At 40.0% G+C, this 21,207-nt stretch overlaps 1 protein-coding gene across 1 annotated transcript in view; it reads left to right on the forward strand.

Annotated features, from left to right (window-relative positions):
• The window catches only part of LOC137621597 (BOS complex subunit NCLN), a 101,873-nt gene extending 88,938 nt beyond the window's left edge, over positions 1 to 12,935 (forward strand). Inside the window, exon 12 of the mRNA XM_068352009.1 lies at positions 9,606 to 12,935. Coding sequence (XP_068208110.1) covers positions 9,606 to 9,671 — 66 coding nt within the window. The 3' untranslated portion in view covers positions 9,672 to 12,935. The remainder of the gene's footprint in view (positions 1 to 9,605) is intronic.
• The last annotated feature ends 8,272 nt before the right edge of the window (positions 12,936 to 21,207 follow it).

Here is a 21,207-nt window from a genome sequence, read left to right on the forward strand (position 1 = left end):
TGAGAAGTCCATGCCGAGAAAGCTGTCGGAGAAGGTGCTATGAGAAGTTTAAAGAAGAGGATCGGAGGATGCTATACCAGGATTATAGAAATGCGACACCAGAAGAACAAAATCAAATCCTTTGTGGTTTGATTATTGAAGAAAACAAGAAAAGTCAGCGGTTGCGAGGCAGCAAAGGTGAAAGCCGAAGAAGATTTTCAAGGCACCACTCTCTTAAAGAAGCAATACCTGAAAAGGAATTATGCCAAAAGATGTTTTTATCTACTATTGGTAGGAGGTGTATGTTGCGTTTATGGATCTGGAGAAAGCATATGATAGAGTTGATAGGGAAGCAATGTGGAATGTGATGAGGTTATATGGAGTTGGAAGGTTGTTGCAAGCAGTGAAAAGTTTCTACACAGGTAGTAAAGCATGTGTTAGAATAGGAAATGAGGTGAGCGATTGGTTTCCGGTGAGAGTGGGGCTGAGACAGGGATGTGTGATGTCGCCGTGGTTGTTTAACTTGTATGTTGATGGAGTGGTGAGAGAGGTGAATGCTAGAGTGCTTGGACGAGGATTAAAACTGGTAGGCGAGAATGATCATGAATGGGAGGTAAATCAGTTGTTGTTTGCGGATGATACTGTACTGGTAGCAGACACAGAAGAGAAGCTTGACCGACTAGTGACAGAATTTGGAAGGGTGTGTGAGAGAAGGAAGTTGAGAGTTAATGTGGGTAAGAGTAAGGTTATGAGATGTACGAGAAGGGAAGGTGGTGCAAGGTTGAATGTCATGTTGAATGGAGAGTTACTTGAGGAGGTGGATCAGTTTAAGTACTTGGGGTCTGTTGTTGCAGCAAATGGTGGAGTGGAAGCAGATGTACGTCAGAGAGTGAATGAAGGTTGCAAAGTGTTGGGGGCAGTTAAGGGAGTAGTAAAAAATAGAGGATTGGGCATGAATGTAGAGAGAGTTCTATATGAGAAAGTGATTGTACCAACTGTGATGTATGGATCGGAGTTGTGGGGAATGAAAGTGATGGAGAGACAGAAATTGAATGTGTTTGAGATGAAGTGTCTGAGGAGTATGGCTGGTGTATCTCGAGTTGATAGGGTTAGGAACGAAGTGGTGAGGGTGAGAACGGGTGTAAGAAATGAGTTAGCGGCTAGAGTGGATATGAATGTGTTGAGGTGGTTTGGCCATGTTGAGAGAATGGAAAATGGGTGTCTGCTAAAGAAGGTGATGAATGCAAGAGTTGATGGGAGAAGTACAAGAGGAAGGCCAAGGTTTGGGTGGATGGATGGTGTGAAGAAAGCTCTGGGTGATAGGAGGATAGATGTGAGAGAGGCAAGAGAGCGTGCTAGAAATAGGAATGAATGGCGAGCGATTGTGACGCAGTTCCGGTAGGCCCTGCTGCTTCCTCCGGTGCCTTAGATGACCGCGGAGGTAGCAGCAGTAGGGGACTCAGCAGTATGAAGCTTCATCTGTGGTGGAAATGTGGGAGGTTGGGCTGTGGCACCCTAGCAGTACCAGCTGAACTCGGCTGAGTCCCTGGTTAGGCTGGAGGAACGTAGAGAGTAGAGGTCCCCTTTTTGTTTTGTTTCTTGTTGTTGTCGGCTACCCCCCAAAATTGGGGGAAGTGCCTTTGGTATATGTATGTATGTATTGGTATTACGCTCAAAAGAGCTAGGATTGTTTCTGAGAAGATGCCACAGTCTGAAAGTGTCACTGTAACACCAGATGGAAGAGGAAAACATGGTAAACAGAAGAAAATATCCCCCAAATCTGTAGAGATGATTAAGAAGCATATCAACCAGTTTCCGGCCTGGAAAAGTCATTATGCTAGAGCAGACTCAGAAAGAAAATATTTGAATCCAGATCTCACTATAGCTCAGATGTATCGATTGTACCAAAAATACTGCCTTGAAAACAATTTACCAACAGATAAAGAATCAATGTACAGAAAATTCTTCAATGGAGAGTTCAATCTGTCCTTCCATCACCCATCCCAGGACACTTGTGAAAAATGTGATACTTTTGAGGCATCCCTAATGACTGCTAATGAGGATGGAAAAAACTGCATTGTATGAGGATGGAAAAAACTGCATTGTATGAGGATGGAAAAAACTGCATTGTAGAAGAGAAATCAAAACACCATGAACTAGCAGAGATGGCTTACAATGAAAAAAGAGCTGATAAAGAGTTTGCTTTTAAAAACAAAGGAATTGTTACTGCATCCTTTGGCCTCCATAAAATACTGCCTTGCCCAATGTTGCAGACAGGAATAGTTTACTACAAGAGACAACTTGTTGCTTTTTATAACAACCATTTTTGAAACAAGTGGAAAATAAAGCACACTGCATGATGTGGGATGAAACAATTGCAAAAAGAAGTGGCCAAGAAATAGGTTCATGTATAATGAAATGGTTGAATGGCCTCTCAGATGACATTAAGGACATTCGACTATATAGTGACTCTTGTGGTGGTCAAAATTTGAACCATTTATTTGCAGCCATGCTTATGAATGTTTCCAGGAATAAGGGAATAAGAATAATGCATTCTTTCTTAGAATCTTGCCATACACACATGGAAACAGACATAGTACATGCTTTGATAGAAAAATATAGAAAATCAGTTACAAACATTGAGGTGCCACGGGACTGGAGCGTAACAATCAGAGTAATCCTTACAAAAAATAAGTTACAAGTGACTGAAATGCAAACAGAAGATTTCAATAATTTTAAAAGCTTGTATATGTCTGCTGTCCCCCTGGTGAGTCGCCATAAAGATAATAATGGACAACAAGTAAATTGGATGAAAATTAAGAAGAGGGAATACAATCAAAATTAAATTGGCCAGATTATGTGCTTGACTTCCTTTTTCCCAAATGCAGCGGATTTAAGAAGAAAGGAAAAAGGAAGATCACCCATTTAGAATCTCCCACAGCTTGAAGAGGGACCAAGGCAAATTCCACCCAAAAAGTTGAAGAACTTGATGGATCTCCTTCCGCTTATTCCTACAGGAAGCAGACATTTTTACAGAAGCCTGCAGGCAGCAGAAGATGCTTCAGATGATATTTATATAGATGATGAACTCAATGTGTGAATGTTATGGCTGATGACACAATTACTATGGATCATTACTTTTCTATTGGAACTCAACATGTCAAAAATTAATCAGATTTTTTTTTTTCATTCATTTTTATTAATATACTCGTGTTTGTAAATTAATCACTCTTGTTTTTCCCTTTTCTTTAGCCTTTGATTCAGGATGTTACTCAACATGCCAAAATGTATCAATTTTTGTTTAGTGAATTTGATTAATCTACTCGTGTTTGTAAATTAATCAATGTAATTTTTTTTTTTTTTACTTTCCTTCAGTCATTGATTTAGGATGTCTTTTTTTTTCATTCTAAGCAAAAATTTTACAGATATTGTAATATATAATAGCTACTAGAAGGATATAGATTAACTTCAAAAGGTTTAAAATACTTTTCTCTAATAATGCAAAATTCTGTTTACACAATTTGCAGGAAATAAAATTTTCAAAGTTTAGTTTAATATATTTTTTTTCTTAAAAATGAAAAGCAATAATGCAATGCCTTGGTCAGTAAATAATATTTTAAAAGATGACCTGTCTCAAAATAGAAAGAGCTATCGTTAGTTGTACTTGCCTGATTTTTAAGAAAGGAAGCAATCTTTCAAATGCGTTTTTCTCAAAACATGATTTTATGACATTGGCCCTTCTTGTACTCAGCCCTAGAATTGTCCTTAGACTATAATCTTGTAACTTCTAAATTTTTGAAAGTTGCAAGCAATTGACTTGAACCAGAAAACTATTTCATCTAGGAGATACTAACTAAAGTACTTTTTCTCTTATTTCCCTTGAATCGTTTAACTAAATGTGGCTTAAATGTTAAGTAAATGAATACCTCCAGTATGATGTACAGTATAGAGAACTTTACTGTATATCATTATTATTATTACCAGCCAGGCTACATCCGTAGTTCGAAAAGCAGGATGTTACAAGGTAAAGCAGCAGCCAGTTGAGGGAAGTAAATAGCAGTATAACAAATAACTTATGAGAATTAATTAATATAAACGTGAATGAAATATTTTAAAATCAGTAACAACATTGAAAGGGATTTTGACGTAGGAAAAATCTATTTTTGGGCTCGAGCCATGTCGTCCTGATGGAAGTTCCTTCTGACGACTTCTACAGTATAAAATTTCTGCTATTGATATTACAAGAGAATTACCGTATAATCACGGACGTATCCTAAGATATCTTCACCCCAAACAGACCTTACCCAATCTAATCCACTAAGGGGAAGGATAAGTAAGGAGCCGTTACACATCCTATGACCTTCCAGTGCCCCTATACGTTCCTGCTTCTCATTCCTTTGAACGCAGCTGGCGGCTACAGTGCGGTTGATTCCTTAATAAACTCTGAAAGAATTGTCAATCTGTTCAACAGAAAAACATTAGCAACATGTTTCAACTTCTGAAGTTAAACCGACTGCTACGTTGCCAGATTTGGAAGATCATTCAATAATCTGGTTACAATTAGAATAAAACTTCTAGAATACTGTGTAGCATTAACCCTTAAGATGGAGAAGTCAAGATTATTAGATTTTATTGCATACTTGTTACTATGTACAAGACGGTACAGTCTAAGATCTGAATGCAGATGAGGGTCAGATTTAAGAAAAATCTTATGCAACATGCATAAAGAAGTAACTGAACAATGGTGCCAGACCTTAATATATTAATTAGGGATAAGAAATTTTATAAGTTTTTGTCCAACAAATGAAGATGAAAGTTAGCAACTGAACACCAGACAGGAGTACAATTTTCAAAGTATGACACTGAAAGAATTGAAATACTGTAATGAAAGATTTTAAAAATTTCTTCAGAATAGATTAATCACCCAAAATCTTAACTCTAAAAATGCCAATTTTTGGTGCAAATGAATTAGAAAGGGAGCATATGTTTTTCTAATTAGTAAATTTGCAATTATGAATCTCGCCAGAAATTTTAAATAAGTTTCATAATAAGAGGGATTGGCAATGATAAGAATAGGATGTTGAGGAGCCATTGTCCTCGACATTGCAATCATAAAATGGTTCAACTTCATCCCCCCCCCATAATTTGCACCATGCACTAATTTTAGCGCTATCTATTAAGGATTCAGCAACAATAGGTCTATTTTCAGGAGATGGAATTAATGCAAAAGAGTAGCATCATCTGCAACAAGCTTGTTTTATAGGCCAACCCACATGTGTATATTGTATGAAAAGTAATGGGGCGAGAACACCATACTGAGGAACATGAGATATTGCATTCCTATAGTCAGCATAATAGTCACTATGCTGTCTATCAACTACAATGCAATGTATCACTGAGAAAATTCAATAATGATGCTAAGAAAAGACCCCCCCACCTATCTGTTCAAGTTTGAAAACTAGGAGCTCGTGATTAACACAGTCAAAAGCAACATTAAAATCACTGCAATCATAAAACCTTCTGACAACAATCAAGGTTTTTTGTACAGTATTGGAGATTGTAAGAAGGGCATCACATGCTGCAAGGCTTTTCATGTCCAACTGCAAAGCAACTCTACGTACATCTGAAAGTCTTCGACAGCTGTTGACCAAGCAAAGTGGGCACTCCTCTGTGATTGGTGTCATAAGAGGAAGACTTCTCCCCTCAAAGCCTTTGTTACACTAGTTGCAGATTTTCTTGTCTACCTCCTGTATGAGAAACTCGCCTCGGGATTGTCGGTTTAAGGCTATCGTTCAGTCTTGAGACACTTTCTCAAATTAAAAGGAGTAGATTCCTCTTCCTTGTGGGAATTATCAACTCTGACACAGAGCTTTGAACAAGCCTGGCCCCCTTGGGAAATCAGACCCTCAGCATAGAATGTGACCAGTTAAGTCACTTAGGAAGGCTCCATACAAACCATTGAGGTGAACCTCAGACAGGGACCTCACCCTTAAAACAGTATTCTTGCCAGCTTTAGCTCTTACCAAATGATTGGGAGAGCTATGCTGTCTTATCATACTTGGGGTCACATTCTGTTTGCTGGAGGCAGATCTCGTTCGTTCCCGAATTTATGGCAAAACCCCAGAACCCATCAATCAGAGACCAAGTTTGATTCCTTTTAAAATTTGTCACTAAGGGTGGCAACCAAGAATCCTGACGGCCTGCTTCTATGTCCTGTGAGAGCAGCGAGGCTTTATATTGCGTGATGAGATCATGTCAACTCCACTTATTTAATCTCTTTGTAAGTATGGGGGTTATATTGAAACAGTGAAAAGTTTCTACAAAGGTAGTAAAGTGTGTGTTAGGATAGGAAATGAAGTGAAAGATTGGTTTCCAGTGAGAGTGGGGCTGAGATAGGGATGTGTGATGCTGCCATGGTTGTTTAACTTGTATGTTGATGGAGTGGTGAGAGAGGTGAATGCTCGAGTGCTTGGACGAGGATTGAAACTAATAGACGAGAATAATCATGAATGGGAAGTAAATCAGTTGTTGTTTGTGGATGATACTGTACTGATTCTGCAACCAGAAGAGAAGCTTGGCTGATTAGTGACAGAATTTGGAAGGGTTTGTGAGAGAAGGAAGTTGAGAGTTAATGTGGGTAAGAGTAAGGTTATGAGATGCATGAGAAGGTAAGGTGGTGGGAGGTTGAATATCATGTAGAATGGAGAGTTACTTAAAGTAGATCGGTTTAAGTAATCGGGGTCGTGTTGCAGCAAATGGTGGAGTGGAAGCAGATGTACATCAGAGAGTGAATGAACGATGCAAAATGTTGGGGGCATTGAAGGGGGGGGGGGGGGGGGGGGGTTTAAGAATAGAGGGTTAGGCATGAAGGTAGAGTTCTGTATGAGAAAATGATTGTACCAACTATGATACATAGATCGGATTTGTGGGGAATGAAAGTGACGGAGAGACAGAAATTGAATGTGTTTGATATGAAGTGTCTGAGGAGCATGGCTGGTGTATCTCAAGTAGAACAAAGTAATGAGGGTGAGGACGGGTGTAAGGAATGATTTAGCAGCTAGAGTGGATATGAATGTGTTGAAGTGGTTTGGCAATGTTGAGGGAATGGAAAATGGCTGTCTGCTAAAGAAGGGGGTTGAATGCAAGAGTTGATGGAAGAAGTACAAGAGGAGGGCCAAGGTTTGGGTGGATGGATGGAGTGAAGAAAGCTCTGGGTGATAGGAGGATAGATGTGAGAGAGGCAAGAGAGTGTGCTAGAAATAGGAATGAATGGCAAGCGAATGTGACGCAGTTCCGGTAGGCCCTGCTGCTTCCTCCGGTCGCCTTGGATGACTGCGAAGGTAGCAGCAGTAGGGGATTCAGCTTATAAAGCTTCATCTGTGGTGAATAACGGGGGAGGGTGGGCTGTGGTTTCGTAGCAGTACCACCCAAACTCGGTTGAGTCCTTCTTCAGACTGGGAGGAGCGTAGAGAGGAAAGGTCCCACCCCTTTTTTTTTTTATTTGTTTGATGTCTGCTACCCCCCCAAAATTGGGGTAAGTGCCTTGGTATATAGATAGAAGTATGGAGAGAAAATCTTCTAAAATGCAATCTCCTGGTTTTGTAAATCCATCAGCAGAGGGTTGTATGTCCATCCTCGGCCCTTCCTATGGCTCTTGAAGTCAGAGGGGGATCAGTACCACTTTGGCCTTCAAGAAGAACTATTTAGTTTGCCTAAGTGTTTTAGGCAGGTATCTAGAAGAGGCAGACCACATTTAAGGCACAGTATCTCTGGGATTGTGCCCACAGGTTCCTGGATAAGTTGCCCAGCAAGTGGTCTAGTGAGCCTTGCTCCTGTTAGGACAAAAAGCATTGTGTTTAAGATAGCACATGCATTATAAGTTTAAGGTATAAGTAAGAATGTCCGTCCTTTTCCTCTCCTGGGATCAGCCTCTGTGATGCTATGAAGCTGGAATGGACACAGATACAGGTGACCACAATATTGACAGAAACTTATTTTACTGGTACAGTGAAAGTGTAGCATCCCCTAACTTGTTAAGGAGGGGGGGGGGGGGGGACAGTTAAAGCAAAGACAATAATTATAATGGTTCTTAGCAGAAACATTGTACCCACTGAAGATAGGTTCGCGTATGAAAGACTTCCAGGGCCGTGATGCAGTATGTTATTCAACCCCTCTGGGTCATAGGGTGCAAGGATCCATTTCTCTGCTCTCCTTTTTAGACTTAGGATAGCAGTAACAGGTTGCTAGCCAGCCAGTTGGGTGAGCTGGACTTTCTCCCTCCTAAGGATGACTCCCCTACTAAAGGACGAGAGTTTGTATTCGTGCAGAAAGAAATCACAAATTATAACAGTAATTTCTATTTTTCCTAGCTATACAAACTCAAGTCAGTTAGGTTTCACATCTTGCCGCATACATCCCACAATTTCCAGGCAAAATCAAAATGAAGGTTCTGTGCGCTGACAGACCCCTACGACTAGTGGCTGCCAGAACCTCTATGATTCTTCATTGGCCATATCCAGCTTTTGCCAGAATCTTGTGTACAATGTTAGGATTTACTGCAGCATCTCCAGATAGAAAAACCTTTTATCTCCTAATTTGACCTGATTTCATTCTAAATTCTTCTATAAATTTAAACTTCTGTATGTTATTAAAGAAGTCAACATTGATGGTTCCATCAGTGATTCTATAGGTTTTTCTAGAAAGTCAAAGCTCCTGAAGTGGCTTCATATGAAACTGGTATAAAGGTTTTACTATGCCAGAACACTGCTCATGTAAGCATTAAAAGAAATGAAGATTTAGAAAAAGGACCCAAGTCTGCAACAAATATGATTACATCAAACCTAGAAATTCTAATAAACTCCAATATGTAACTAAACTGAAATTTATTATAAAAAAAGATGGCTAATTAAAGTAGATTTAACCTACAACTGAAGATTTCTTTTTTATGCCATTTAAGAATTGTCCCAATCAGTCAATAATCTATCATGTGAATATCCAAATTCCAGTGAATGGTGAGCAATGGACACAATCTTTAACAAAATCCTCAACGTTTTTTTGTTAAGCCATTTCCTAAGGTTTAATGATATGAATATTTGAAATTTGAATAATTGTGGGGACATCTTGATGAAGGGGCAACTCATTACATTCTTTTCATTAACCGCTAGATTGTTTTATTACTCTACTGGGGATATATATCTTTTGAAAGGAAGAATACAAATCTTTTTCATAAATTTTTTGGTGTAAACTTTCATAAAATTAGCTACTGGAGAAGTTGGAACATGAACATCTGGCGATGTTCATAGAAATAGATTTTATCATAATTTTTTTTTACCACTATAGTTTGGTCAATGGATTTTATATAACCTTTAGTGTTTCAAAAGACATTTGTTGTTTTCAGATACCTTATCCAGAGAATTCAAGGTGGTGAAATTGCTTTCTCAATTTTGTATGCATATGAAAGAGGAACCCGAGATAAGTGAAATTGTGAGAAAGCTAGGTTGTGTTTCCAATACAGTACAAGATTAATTAATCCGACTATTTTCGAAGGCACTTTAAGTGTGTATAATATGAGAAAATGATTGATTGTGTTTTTGAATGCAAGTTATAATTTATTTTTTCTATTTCAGTACTTCCCCATGGTCTATGCATTTATGGCTCGTCTTACTACCCCTCAGAAAGTGAAGTCTCATTGAGGTTTGATTGCTTTGCAGCGCAGCACAATCTTTTGCGAGCCTCGTCTCGTTATGCAAGAACTGTGATTTGGGTGTATTTTGTGGTTTTGTTATGTTTGGCTTTGAAGAATATTAGTAGAAGCCAACTTAATATTTGCAGTAGTACTGTACTGTAATTATGTTTTGCAGATATGAATGCAAATGCTGTTGGTGGTTATATGTAGTTAATTTTGAGAGCTCTTTAATGAAGAAACCAGTGCTTTTTAAGCATAGTAAAATGATGAAAAACGTTTTGTTTCTAGTCATTTTTTTTTCTTTTTTCTTTTAATTGAACCCTTAGAGAACTTATTTTTTTTCTATTTTTGTTTGGTTCAGACTTACTCAGACTTTCTGAAGACTTCACCCAGGGGATTGAGGTTTACTAATTACTTTAAAAAGAACAAATTGATTTCATACGAATGGTACTTTGAAAACTTTCTGTACTAAGTTTCAAGCCAACAAGATTTTCATGCTTCCAATGCTGATGAAACTCACACCAAGTGAGAAAGGCATACGTGTGTTCTGAGGATGTAATATTATAGACCAAGAAATCTGCCGTTGGCTTTAGTGGGCGTACAAAGGTAAAAACAACAAATATGGAAAAATCCAGCTGAATTCATTTTGTGCAATTATATTTTTTAGAAAATTTTACAAGTAATTAGCATTTTAAGTTATTGATGTTGAAAATTGTTATTCGGGTCAATGTCCAAGTTGTATGATCTGGTAAGAAAAGATTAGCCGATGGTAATTTTCACAAATTTTTTTGTAATCCGTGAATAGAAACTGATTATGGAAATGTAACAGTAGAAAAGTATAAAATATTTAATATAAAAATGTCAGCATATGAAATTTGATAATTTCTTGAACAATGTGTTTCTGGAAATGATGGCAACTTGGCGACTGCATTTGGGATCCAATTGTTGAAGTATTTAGGAAAGCATAAAAGCTATCTGTAAAAAGAGCAATATACTCTTAAAATGTTGTGGAAGGACAAATGAATTTGTCATGGACCATGCATTAAAGATTGTATCATTTACAATGCAAATGAAGAGAGCTGGAATTTCTCTTATAGAGAAAGTGACGAGAGTATGCAATAAAATACAGCAAAAGTTCGGGATTTGGATCTTATTCTCAAAGCCAGTTGTTATTGTACAAAAGACTAATTTGTTCAAATATCATTCTTAGGGAATATTTAGTGCAAAAGGAAAAAGTAGAATTTGTTTTCTCAATGCAAACATGTAAGTCATTAGTTGTTTTTAAAGAAAAAGGGTGTGTATGTACGACAGGTAACAACTAAAGGTGTTGTTTGCATAATGGTAATCCAGTATTAAATCTTGTAATCAGTATTTGTTTTCTGTGTCGTCTGCCATATTCATACTTACGAATGCAAGGTGAAGTTTTAGAAACCTATTTTTTATTTGCATACTATACACTTCCAGAAAACCACGTAATAAATAGAAATAATTTTACGAATGAAATAGCATTTGCTTTCTGATGTGCTTTCAAATCAGCGTTGTAATGAAATTTTGTCTCCCTAAATTGAAATGCAAGGCCATGGTACTGTACCAGTGAGAGGATTCTCATAGGGACACAGTTTACAAGTGCTTCAGGTTCTGTAAGCACTTGAATGGTTGATTTTACAAACAGGACAACTTGGTTTCCCCCTAATTTGGAAAGGCCAAGTTTCTCCAAAGCATAACCATTTTCAAGGGCCAAGTTTCTTCAAAGAATAACTATTTTCAAACTTAATTTTTTTCATGTAATTCCCCTTTTAAGCTCTCCCTGTATTTAAGCTGATGATAAATCTATTTTGTAAGAAATTTTTTAGTGAAGTATAATTTTTTATCTAAGCATGTTTGTATTTTGATTTGATATCAGATTTTTGTTCAGCTTCCCGATTTCCTCTTTAATCTATAAAATATATATGTAAAGTGTAGTTATTAGGTTTTATTGCACATGGAGAATATTCATTTGATCATATTGCTGGACCAAGCAAATGCATATATCATTGACTATAGTTACATTTCACCACAAGATTCTCCAGTGTCCAAAAGCACTATGATGTTATCCCTGTGAGAATCCAATTCTGGGCCTTGGTGTAATGGACAACAAATTCTATAGGTAAAACAGTGTGTAAGCATCACTGCACTTTAGTGATTTCTAAATGGTTTAAAGTGTCATAAAAGTCCCATAATCAGTGTCAGCATTTTCTTAGCAACTGATGGGTAAGTGTTATTATTAGTCTGGAGGTTACATCTCATTAAATGGTTTTCCACAGTAGGAATCATGTGTTTGTAGTATTTTAGTTTTTAAATTCACTGTTTATGGTTGTTTCTTTCGGAAAACATTATTCAACATATTTACTCTAAATCACGTGCTCTTTTTGATATAGACAGTGGTGCTTAAGAAAGACATCAAAGTTTGACTTTATGGTAACCAAATTTTAAGAGAGAAAAATGCAACTGCTAAATGTATTTTAGCCATACAGTGAATGCAGGACATTTGGGTTGAGCCTCTTTGAAGAAAGTATAAAGTACTGTACAGTAATGTCAAAATTTATAATGTCATCTTACTTTTTGGTAAAAATATTAGATTTTTGCTACATTATATTTGACCCTTTGCATACTATATATCTGAACATCATACATTGAGACTCGTGCAATATTCTTTTAAATACAGTACTACTGTACTGTATTATATGATTCCTGTCACCATTGATATTAATTGTTATTATATTTCACACAAACTACAGTAATAGATAATTTAATTTTGCAGCATGTCAGAGGCTGCACTGGGTATTCTTTTGTAGCAGCCTTTGTCTTGTTAAGTGTTATTTTTTTTCTTTGGTGTCTTCCCATTTCACTATCTTACTATTTCCACTCAATTGTGCTGCGGTTCTTACCACTAGAAAAAAAAGTAGGTTTGCAAACTATTTTATCATAGTAATAATAAAGATGATGATGATAATGTCGATGATGCTGATTATGGGTAGGATTTGGCTGTTAAGAAAAATGTTGCTTTTGTGTATGAGAAAAGTTTGTTGTTTTAAAGTAAGGAAATTTTCCTTATTTTCATTGCTGATTGCCAAGATTAGTATTAAGGATTGCAGATTGAGACATATTTTAAGAATTTTTATACTCTTACATTGTATTACATTCTGAAAATCATTGTTATTTCCATATCTTGATTCTCCTACCTGTAAATGTACAGTTCATTGTCATGAAGCTAATAAATTATGGGAGGATATGTTGGTTTTTATTATCAATTGAAGCTAACATTTTCTCTGATGGCATCTGGTTGTCAGTGACGCAGACAACTGTAATAATCTTTCATTTCTGGAAACAAGCATCAAAATTTGGAGATTGCAGTTTTGATAAAACCATAGCCACCTAAATATTCAAGATCTATCTATTTACCAAGTCACTTCCCCAATATTGGGGAGTAGCCGTCATCAAACAAAGGAACAAAAGGGGATCTTTCTTCTCTCCGCTCCTCCCAGCTTAACGAGCGATTCAGCCGAGTTTGGCTGGTACTGCTAGGGTGCCACAGCCCACCCTCCCCCGTTATCCATCACAAATGAAGTTTCATACGCTGAATACCCTAATGCTGATACCTCCATGGTCACAATCACTCGCCATTCATTCCTATTTCAAGGATGCCCTCTTGCCTCACATCTATCCTATCGCCCAGAGCTTTCTTCAGTCCATCCATCCACCCAAACCTTCGCCTTCCAATTGTACTTCTCCCATCAACTCTTGCATTCATCACCTTTAGTAAACAGCTACTTTCTATTCTCTGAACATGTCCAAACCATCTCAACACGTTCATATCCACGGTAGCTGCTGAATCATTTCTTACGCCTGTTCTCACCCTCACTACTTCGTTCCTAACCCTATCTAATTGAGATACACCAGCCATACTCCTTGGACACTTCATCTTAAACACATTCAATTTGTCTCTCTCAGTCACTTTCATTCCCCACATCTCCGATCCATACATCACAGTTGGTACAATCACTTTCTCGTACAGAACTCTTTACATTCATGCCTAACCCTCCATTCTTTATCACTCACTTCACTGCCTCCAACACTTTGCCTCCTTCCACTCCTTCTTTCTGCAACAACTGACTCCAAGTAATAGGTACTTAAACTGATCTACTTCAAGTAACCCATTCAACATGACATTCAACCTCACATGACCCTCCCATCTCTTGCATCTCATAACCTTACTCTTACCCACATTAAGTCGACTTCCTTCTCTCACATACTTTCCAAACTCTGTCACTAATCAACCAAGCTTCTCTTCCGAGTCTACAATCAGTACGGTATCATCTGCAAACAAAAACTGATTTACCTCCCATTCATGATCACTCGTCAATCAGTTTCAATCCTCGGCCAAGCACTCGAGCATTCACCTCTCTCGCCACTCCATCAACAAACAAATTGAAGAACCATGTCGACATCACACATCCCTGTCTCGGCCCCACTTTCACTGGAAACCACTCTCTAACTTAATTTCCTATCCTAACACTTACCTATGTAGAAATTCCACTGCGTGCAACAACCTTCCACCAATTCCATATACGCTTTCTCCAGATCCATAAATGCAACATACACTTCCATACATTTTGCTAAATATATCTCATATCTGCCTAACTAAAAATCTGATTCATACATCCCCTACCTCTTCTAAAACCACCCTGTACTTCTAAGATTGCATTCTCTGTTTTATCCTTAATCCTATTAATTAGTACTCTACCATACAATTTCCCATCCACACTCAACAAACTAATACCTCTTGAATTACAACACTCATGCACATCTCCCTTACCTTTATACAGTGGTACAATACACGCACAAGATGGATGTTGTTAATTTACATAAATATTGCATTCTGCAATAACATTGCAAACACATGTCCTATTTGAATGACCTTTATCAAATCATACATTTTTCACAATGTAGATACTGAATATGGAACTATATACATACTCAACTTCACTGTCCTATATCAGTTCCAGAATCATTATTAAAAGTACTTGTTTGCTATACATTGTATTGCTGCCTTGATTATAATAACACTTTTAGCTAAATCGTGCATCTGCAGCTACATAGTGCCTTGCAGGTTATACCAAGCAGTAGCATTTGAATAAGACTACTGTACAGCATTCCGACTTGCGTCCACACTTGGTCAGCAGCTGGCAACTCTGCAATGAGTGGGAGTTCTGTCCAAACTATTAGTTACAGATCTCCTTCCTTGGCTCAACCCCCTTGGCAAGAGTCTGTGATTCTGATTGACATACTGTTAACTGTCTCCAGATGAATCATCATCAACACCTTCACCTGCTTGACAGGAGTCTGTGATTCTGGTGGACGTACTGTTGATTAATTGAATGACTCCAGATGAATCATTATCAACACCTTCATCTGGTTAGCAGAAGTCTGTTCATTCTGGTTGATGTAATGTTGAAGGACTCAAGATGAACATCAATACATTGAGCTGTGACTTCATGACCACGAAATATCAGGTCTTCATTAGCCACTATCAGTGGGTAATTGCCCCGAACAACCTTCTAACTTTGCCCTGGAATAGGGAAACAACTTCACAGCCAGTGAAGACATGGAGGAAGAGCATCACTTTGCTCTGTTCTACAAAAGTCATGTACAGGAACCCACCTCAGGTTCTGTCCTTGGCCAAATGCACCCCACAACTACTACAGACCTAGCTCCTGAAGTGCCTGCAGAAAACTGAATGCAATGACAACATCTGTATAGCTAGCTTTGACCAAGGAAATTGGGTTTAATGTACTGATCGATGCACCTCTTATGAAAGGTTCCCTCAAATGTGGAGTTGTGGTTCAACAGATAACTGCAAGATGTTAGCTGCTTTGCCAAGGATAACAGCCTCACTATAATAGTCAGACAAGACAAGTCACATCTTTCAGGAAAGCAAGAACATCCAAACCCCACATATGAGCTTCCAACTCTGGTATTTCTGCCAGCTTTTCCTCGTGTCTTCTGGAGTTGACAGCAAATGCAACAACACCCAGCTATTCCAGACGATGTGCATGCAGGTAAACTAACCATGTCTGCAAGTTGTAAGATTGCAGGACCCTCACCAGGTTTGGATACATGACTAGCTCTGAGAATGCCTGTGGGTGGCCATCTTTGGGTACACATTACTGTTCCAATCACTTGGTGCCTCTTAGGTCTGAACTCTATTGTACAAGTCTGTCAAGAATACAAAATTTCCTCTGAGCTTCTGTGCAATAGCATCTAACAATCTGAGTCTTGCAAGAAGTTTTTTGTCATTTAAAGTTTGGCCATATTCATGCAGTGTGTTATCAGAGGTTCCTCATCATAACATTGTCTGCATTCAGAGGATGGGGCTTTATCTCATATCATTGAAACACAGTTTGATTTACAATGGTGACTCTACAGTATGCAGCTTGGTCTGGAATTCTACTAACTGAGCACACAGTGCTCTTCTTTTTCTGGCGCTCTCTAATTCCGTGCTGTTGAACATGAAGTGACAAACACTGGTGATACAGGACTTCAATGTTGCCACCATCAAGTTAGGCTAGATGCAATACAGTAGCCATCTCAATTGTGTGAACTAGGGGAATATTAGTCACAACCCTATTGTAGTCATTATGTTCTGGTGGTGGTTGTGCCCATAGTGACTAGAGTTCTAAACTCTTCTGCTGGCAAAGACAACACTTACCCAGTCAATCCAGAATTTAGACAGTCCTGGATCCGTATTTGTCACCTAGGTGAATAATATTGAAGTTACCATAATATTCCATTTTCAGTGAATCAAGGCCAAGGGTTTATCCTTTTACCACCTTGACCACAATCAGGCACAATAATGTATGGGATACGACTAGGCTTGAAATAAAAAATGTTCATCCATTATAGTTTTAAGTCTCATGCAATCTGTACACAAAGACCCGTTACCCTTGACTCGGCTCTCCTGCACTAGCACACAAAGTCAATTCAGGCACAGCTGTCTAACTAAACATCTGTTAAACTACATGTATTATTCAGGTGATACTAAACCCCATGCTGAGTTTCACAGCAGCGGTAATACCATGGTTCCAAGTTCGGATTGTTCATAGTGAAAAATGTTTTTTTTTATAATAAAATAAATTTTTGAATATACTTACCCGGTGATTATATAAGCTGCAACTCTGTTGCTCGACAGAAAACTCTACGTTAAAAATCCGCCAGCGATCGCTATGCAGGTAGGGGGTGTACTTCAACAGCGCCATCTGTCGTGCAGGTACTCAGTACTCAATGTAAACAAAGAACTCAATTTTCTCCTCGGTCCACTGCGTCTCTATTGGGGAGGAAGGGAGGGTCCTTTAATATATAATCACCGGGTAAGTATATTCAAAAATTTATTTTATTATAAAAATAACATTTTTCAATATTTAACTTAGCCGGTGATTATATAAGCTGATTCACACCCAGGGGGGTGGGTAGAGACCAGCAATAAATGTTTACATTATTATGAGCTAAGGATTTTTTATTTCATTTTAGCAGTTATCAAAATAACAAACTTAAAATAAATAAGTACCTGGTAAGGAAGTCGACTTGAACAATTACTCTGCCTTTTTAAGTACGTCTTCCTTACGGAGCCTCGCGATCCTCTTAGGATGCTGAGCGACCCCTAGGAGCTGAAGTATCAAGGGTTGCAACCCATACAACAGGACCTCATCAAAACCTCTAATCTAGGCGCTTCTCAAGAAATGACTTTGACCACCCGCCAAATCAAGTAGGATGCGAAAGGCTTCTTAGCCTTCCGGACAACCCCAAAACAACAATAAAACATTTCAAGAGAAAGATTAAAAAGGTTATGGAATTAGGGAATTGTAGTGGTTGAGCCCTCACCCACTACTGCACTCGTTGCTACGAATGGTCCCAGAGTGTAGCAGTTCTCGTAAAGAGACTGGACATTCTTAAGATAAAAAGACGCGAACACTGACTTGCTTTTCCAATAGGTTGCGTCGATTATACTTCGCAGAGATCTATTTTGTTTAAAGGCCACGGAAGTTGCGACAGCTCTAACTTCGTGTGTCCTTACCTTCAGCAAAGCTTGGTCTTCCTCATTCAGATGGGAATGAGCTTCTCGTATTAACAGTCTGATAAAATAGGATAAAGCATTCTTTGACATAGGCAAAGATGGTTTCTTAACTGAACACCATAAAGCTTCAGACGGGCCTCGTAAAGGTTTAGTTCGTTTTAAATAGAACTTAAGAGCTCTTACAGGGCATAAGACTCTTTCTAGTTCATTTCCAACCATACGATAAGTTTGGAATATCGAACGATTTTGGCCAAGGTCGAGAAGGCAGCTCGTTTTTGGCTAGAAAACCAAGTTGTAGAGAACATGTAGCCGTTTCAGATGAGAATCCGATGTTCTTGCTGAAGGCATGAATCTCACTGACTCTTTTAGCTGTGGCTAAGCATACCAGGAAAAGAGTCTTAAAGGTGAGATCTTTCAGGGAGGCTGATTGTAGCGGTTCGAACCTGTCTGACATAAGGAATCTTAGTACCACGTCTAAATTCCAACCAGGTGTAACCAAACGACGCTCCTTCGTGGTCTCAAAAGACTTAAGGAGGTCCTGTAGATCTTTATTGTTGGAAAGATCTAAGCCTCTGTGACGGAAGACTGATGCCAACATGCTTCTGTAACCCTTGATAGTGGGAGCTGAAAGAGATCGTTTTTTCCTCAGATATAAGAGGAAGTCAGCTATTTGAGTTACAGAGGTACTGGTCGAGGATACGGATACTGACTTGCACCAGTTTCGGAAGATTTCCCACTTCGATTGGTAGACTCTAAGGGTGGATGTCCTCCTTGCTCTAGCAATCGATCTGGCTGCCTCCTTCGAAAAGCCTCTAGCTCTCGAGAGTCTTTCGATAGTCTGAAGGCAGTCAGACGAAGAGCGTGGAGGCCTTGGTGTACCTTCTTTACGTGTGGCTGACGTAGAAGGTCCACCCTTAGGGGAAGTGTTCTGGGAACGTCTACTAGCCATCGAAGTACCTCGGTGAACCATTCTCTCGCGGGCCAGAGGGAAGCAACTAGCGTCAACCTTGTTCCTTCGTGAGAGGCGAACTTCTGCAGTACCTTGTTGACAATCTTGAACGGAGGGAATGCATATAGATCTAGATGTGACCAATCTAGGAGAAAGGCATCTATATGAACTGCTGCTGGGTCCGGGATTGGTGAGCAAAATATTGGGAGCCTCTTGGTCATCGAGGTTGCGAAGAGATCTATGGTTGGCTGGCCCCAGGTGGCCCAAAGTCTCTTGCATACATCCTTGTGGAGGGTCCATTCTGTTGGAATTATTTGTCCCTTCCAACTGAGACAATCTGCCATGACATTCAAGTTGCCTTGGATGAACCTCGTTACTAGTGATATGTCTAGACCTTTTGACCAGGTGAGGAGGTCCCTTGCGATCTCGTACAACGTCAGAGAGTAGGTCCCTCCTTGCTTGGAGATGTACGCCGAAGCCGTGGTGTTGTCCGAGTTCACCTCCACCACTTTGCCTTGAAGGAGAGACCTGAAGCTTTTCCAGGCCAGACGTACTGCCAGTAGCTCCTTGCAGTTGAAATGCATTGTCCTTTGACTCGAGTTCCATATTCCCGAGCATTCCCGACCGTCTAATGTCGCACCCCAGCCTACGTCCGATGCGTCCGAGAAGAGAACGTGGTTGGGAGTCTGAACAGTCAGGGGAAGACCCTCTCTTAGGTTGATATTGTCCTTTCACCAAGTCAGACAAGACTTTATCTTTTCGGAAACCGGGATCGAGACCGCTTCTAGCGTCTTGTCCTTTTTCCAGTGAAAAGCTAGATGGTATAGAAGAGGACGGAGGTGTAGTATTCCTAGTGACACAAAATGATCCACGGATAACAGCGTCCCTACCAGACTCATCCACAGCCTGACTGAGCAGCGTTCCTTCTTCAGCATCTTCTGGATGGATAGCAGGGCTGGGGGCTGATCGTCTTGTTGTTCAGCAACGTCCTCATCAGAGGGTTCCTCATCCGAAACTGATGAGGAAACGGCAACGGAGTGGGCAACGTCTGGCTCGCTGAATCCGGTCGCACTGGTGGATGCGTGACGGAGCCGGATGCAATATCATGGAACTGCTGCACAGTCTGTGTACTGTCAACAACCATGGGTGCGCGAGGAAGTACAGCGTCAACCCGAAACTGTCTAGACCGTCTGGGTTGTGCAGTCAACACCCTACCGGGTTGCTGAGGTTGACGCACTGGGTCACAACAAGTCACCTCTGCTGGTTGTTGAACGTCCTGAACGTCAACAACCACCTCCGAGCGTCGCTTAACGTCAACGTGCGGCTGGCAACCCACACTGGGTCGCATCGGTGGAGGAACCACCTCAACTGGCAGACGCGAGTAGGTTACCTCAGCGTCAACAGGGCGCACAACCGACCGGTTGGAAGGTTGTTGGCCAGAAGGTTCTTCTCCGCATTAAAGTCCTCTATCAAGGACGCAAGCTTGGACTGCATGTCTTGCAGCAAAGCCCATTTAGGGTCTACGGGAGCAGGTGTGGCAACAGACGGGGTTAGCGACTGAGGCGGAACCGTTTACCATCCCTCTGAGAAGTTGACCTGTAAACAACTTGGAGCATCTCCTGGCTAGGCGCCAGGGAGAGTCTACCAGAATTGAGAAGTCTATCTGGGCAGAGGCATGAACTCCCAAGCCGAGAACTTCTCTCGTGTCATATCAGACTCTCGCTCTATAAACCAGTTTAAAAGAAGGGAAAGCAAAGGCTGTATCCCCCAAACTCCTCCTGGTGAAAAACCAGTCGCCTAGCCAACGTAACGCTATCTAGGAGAGCGAGAGAGCACTAGCTTAAAAACAACGGCTTCGAAGTAGCTAGGCCTAGTGTAAGCTCTGACGTTTAGGGGAACGAGGAGCAGCAGTTACAAGATCCGGACTAAGATCCTTAAAAAAATCATCATGATTTAATTAAAGTCCATAGGAGGCTAAGCAGCTTAAGGCTCCTCTCCATCTGACAGAGTCCTCAAGGGAATATCAGTAGGAGGGAGAACAGCAACTTCCTCATCTACAGGAACCTTGTCCGATAAAAGCTGAGTCTCTCACTGGTGCATTAGTAGCGGACCAGAACGCAACGTCATGTAACTGCTTGACAGTCTGTGAACTGTCAACAACTGAACTGTCAACCACAACAGGTGCGTGAGGACGTACAGCGTCCACTCGAGACTGCTTTGACTGCCTAGACTGAGCAGTCAAAACAACTCTAGAATGCGGAGGTTGACGCACAGCGTCAAAACAAGTCAACTCCGATTGTTAGTGAACGTCTAGAACGTCAACAGGAGCATCAGCCAGTGGCCTAACGTCCAAATGCGGCTGAAAAACCACACAAGACCGCATCCAGTGTGGTTCTAAACAACCTGACTGACGTGACTAAGCTACGCCAACGTCAACAGTAAGCACAAAGGAACGTTAGGTTGGCTGAAAGCCAGGATATCGAT

Source organism: Palaemon carinicauda, chromosome 28, assembly GCF_036898095.1.
Source record: "Palaemon carinicauda isolate YSFRI2023 chromosome 28, ASM3689809v2, whole genome shotgun sequence".
Taxonomy (NCBI): domain Eukaryota; kingdom Metazoa; phylum Arthropoda; class Malacostraca; order Decapoda; family Palaemonidae; genus Palaemon; species Palaemon carinicauda.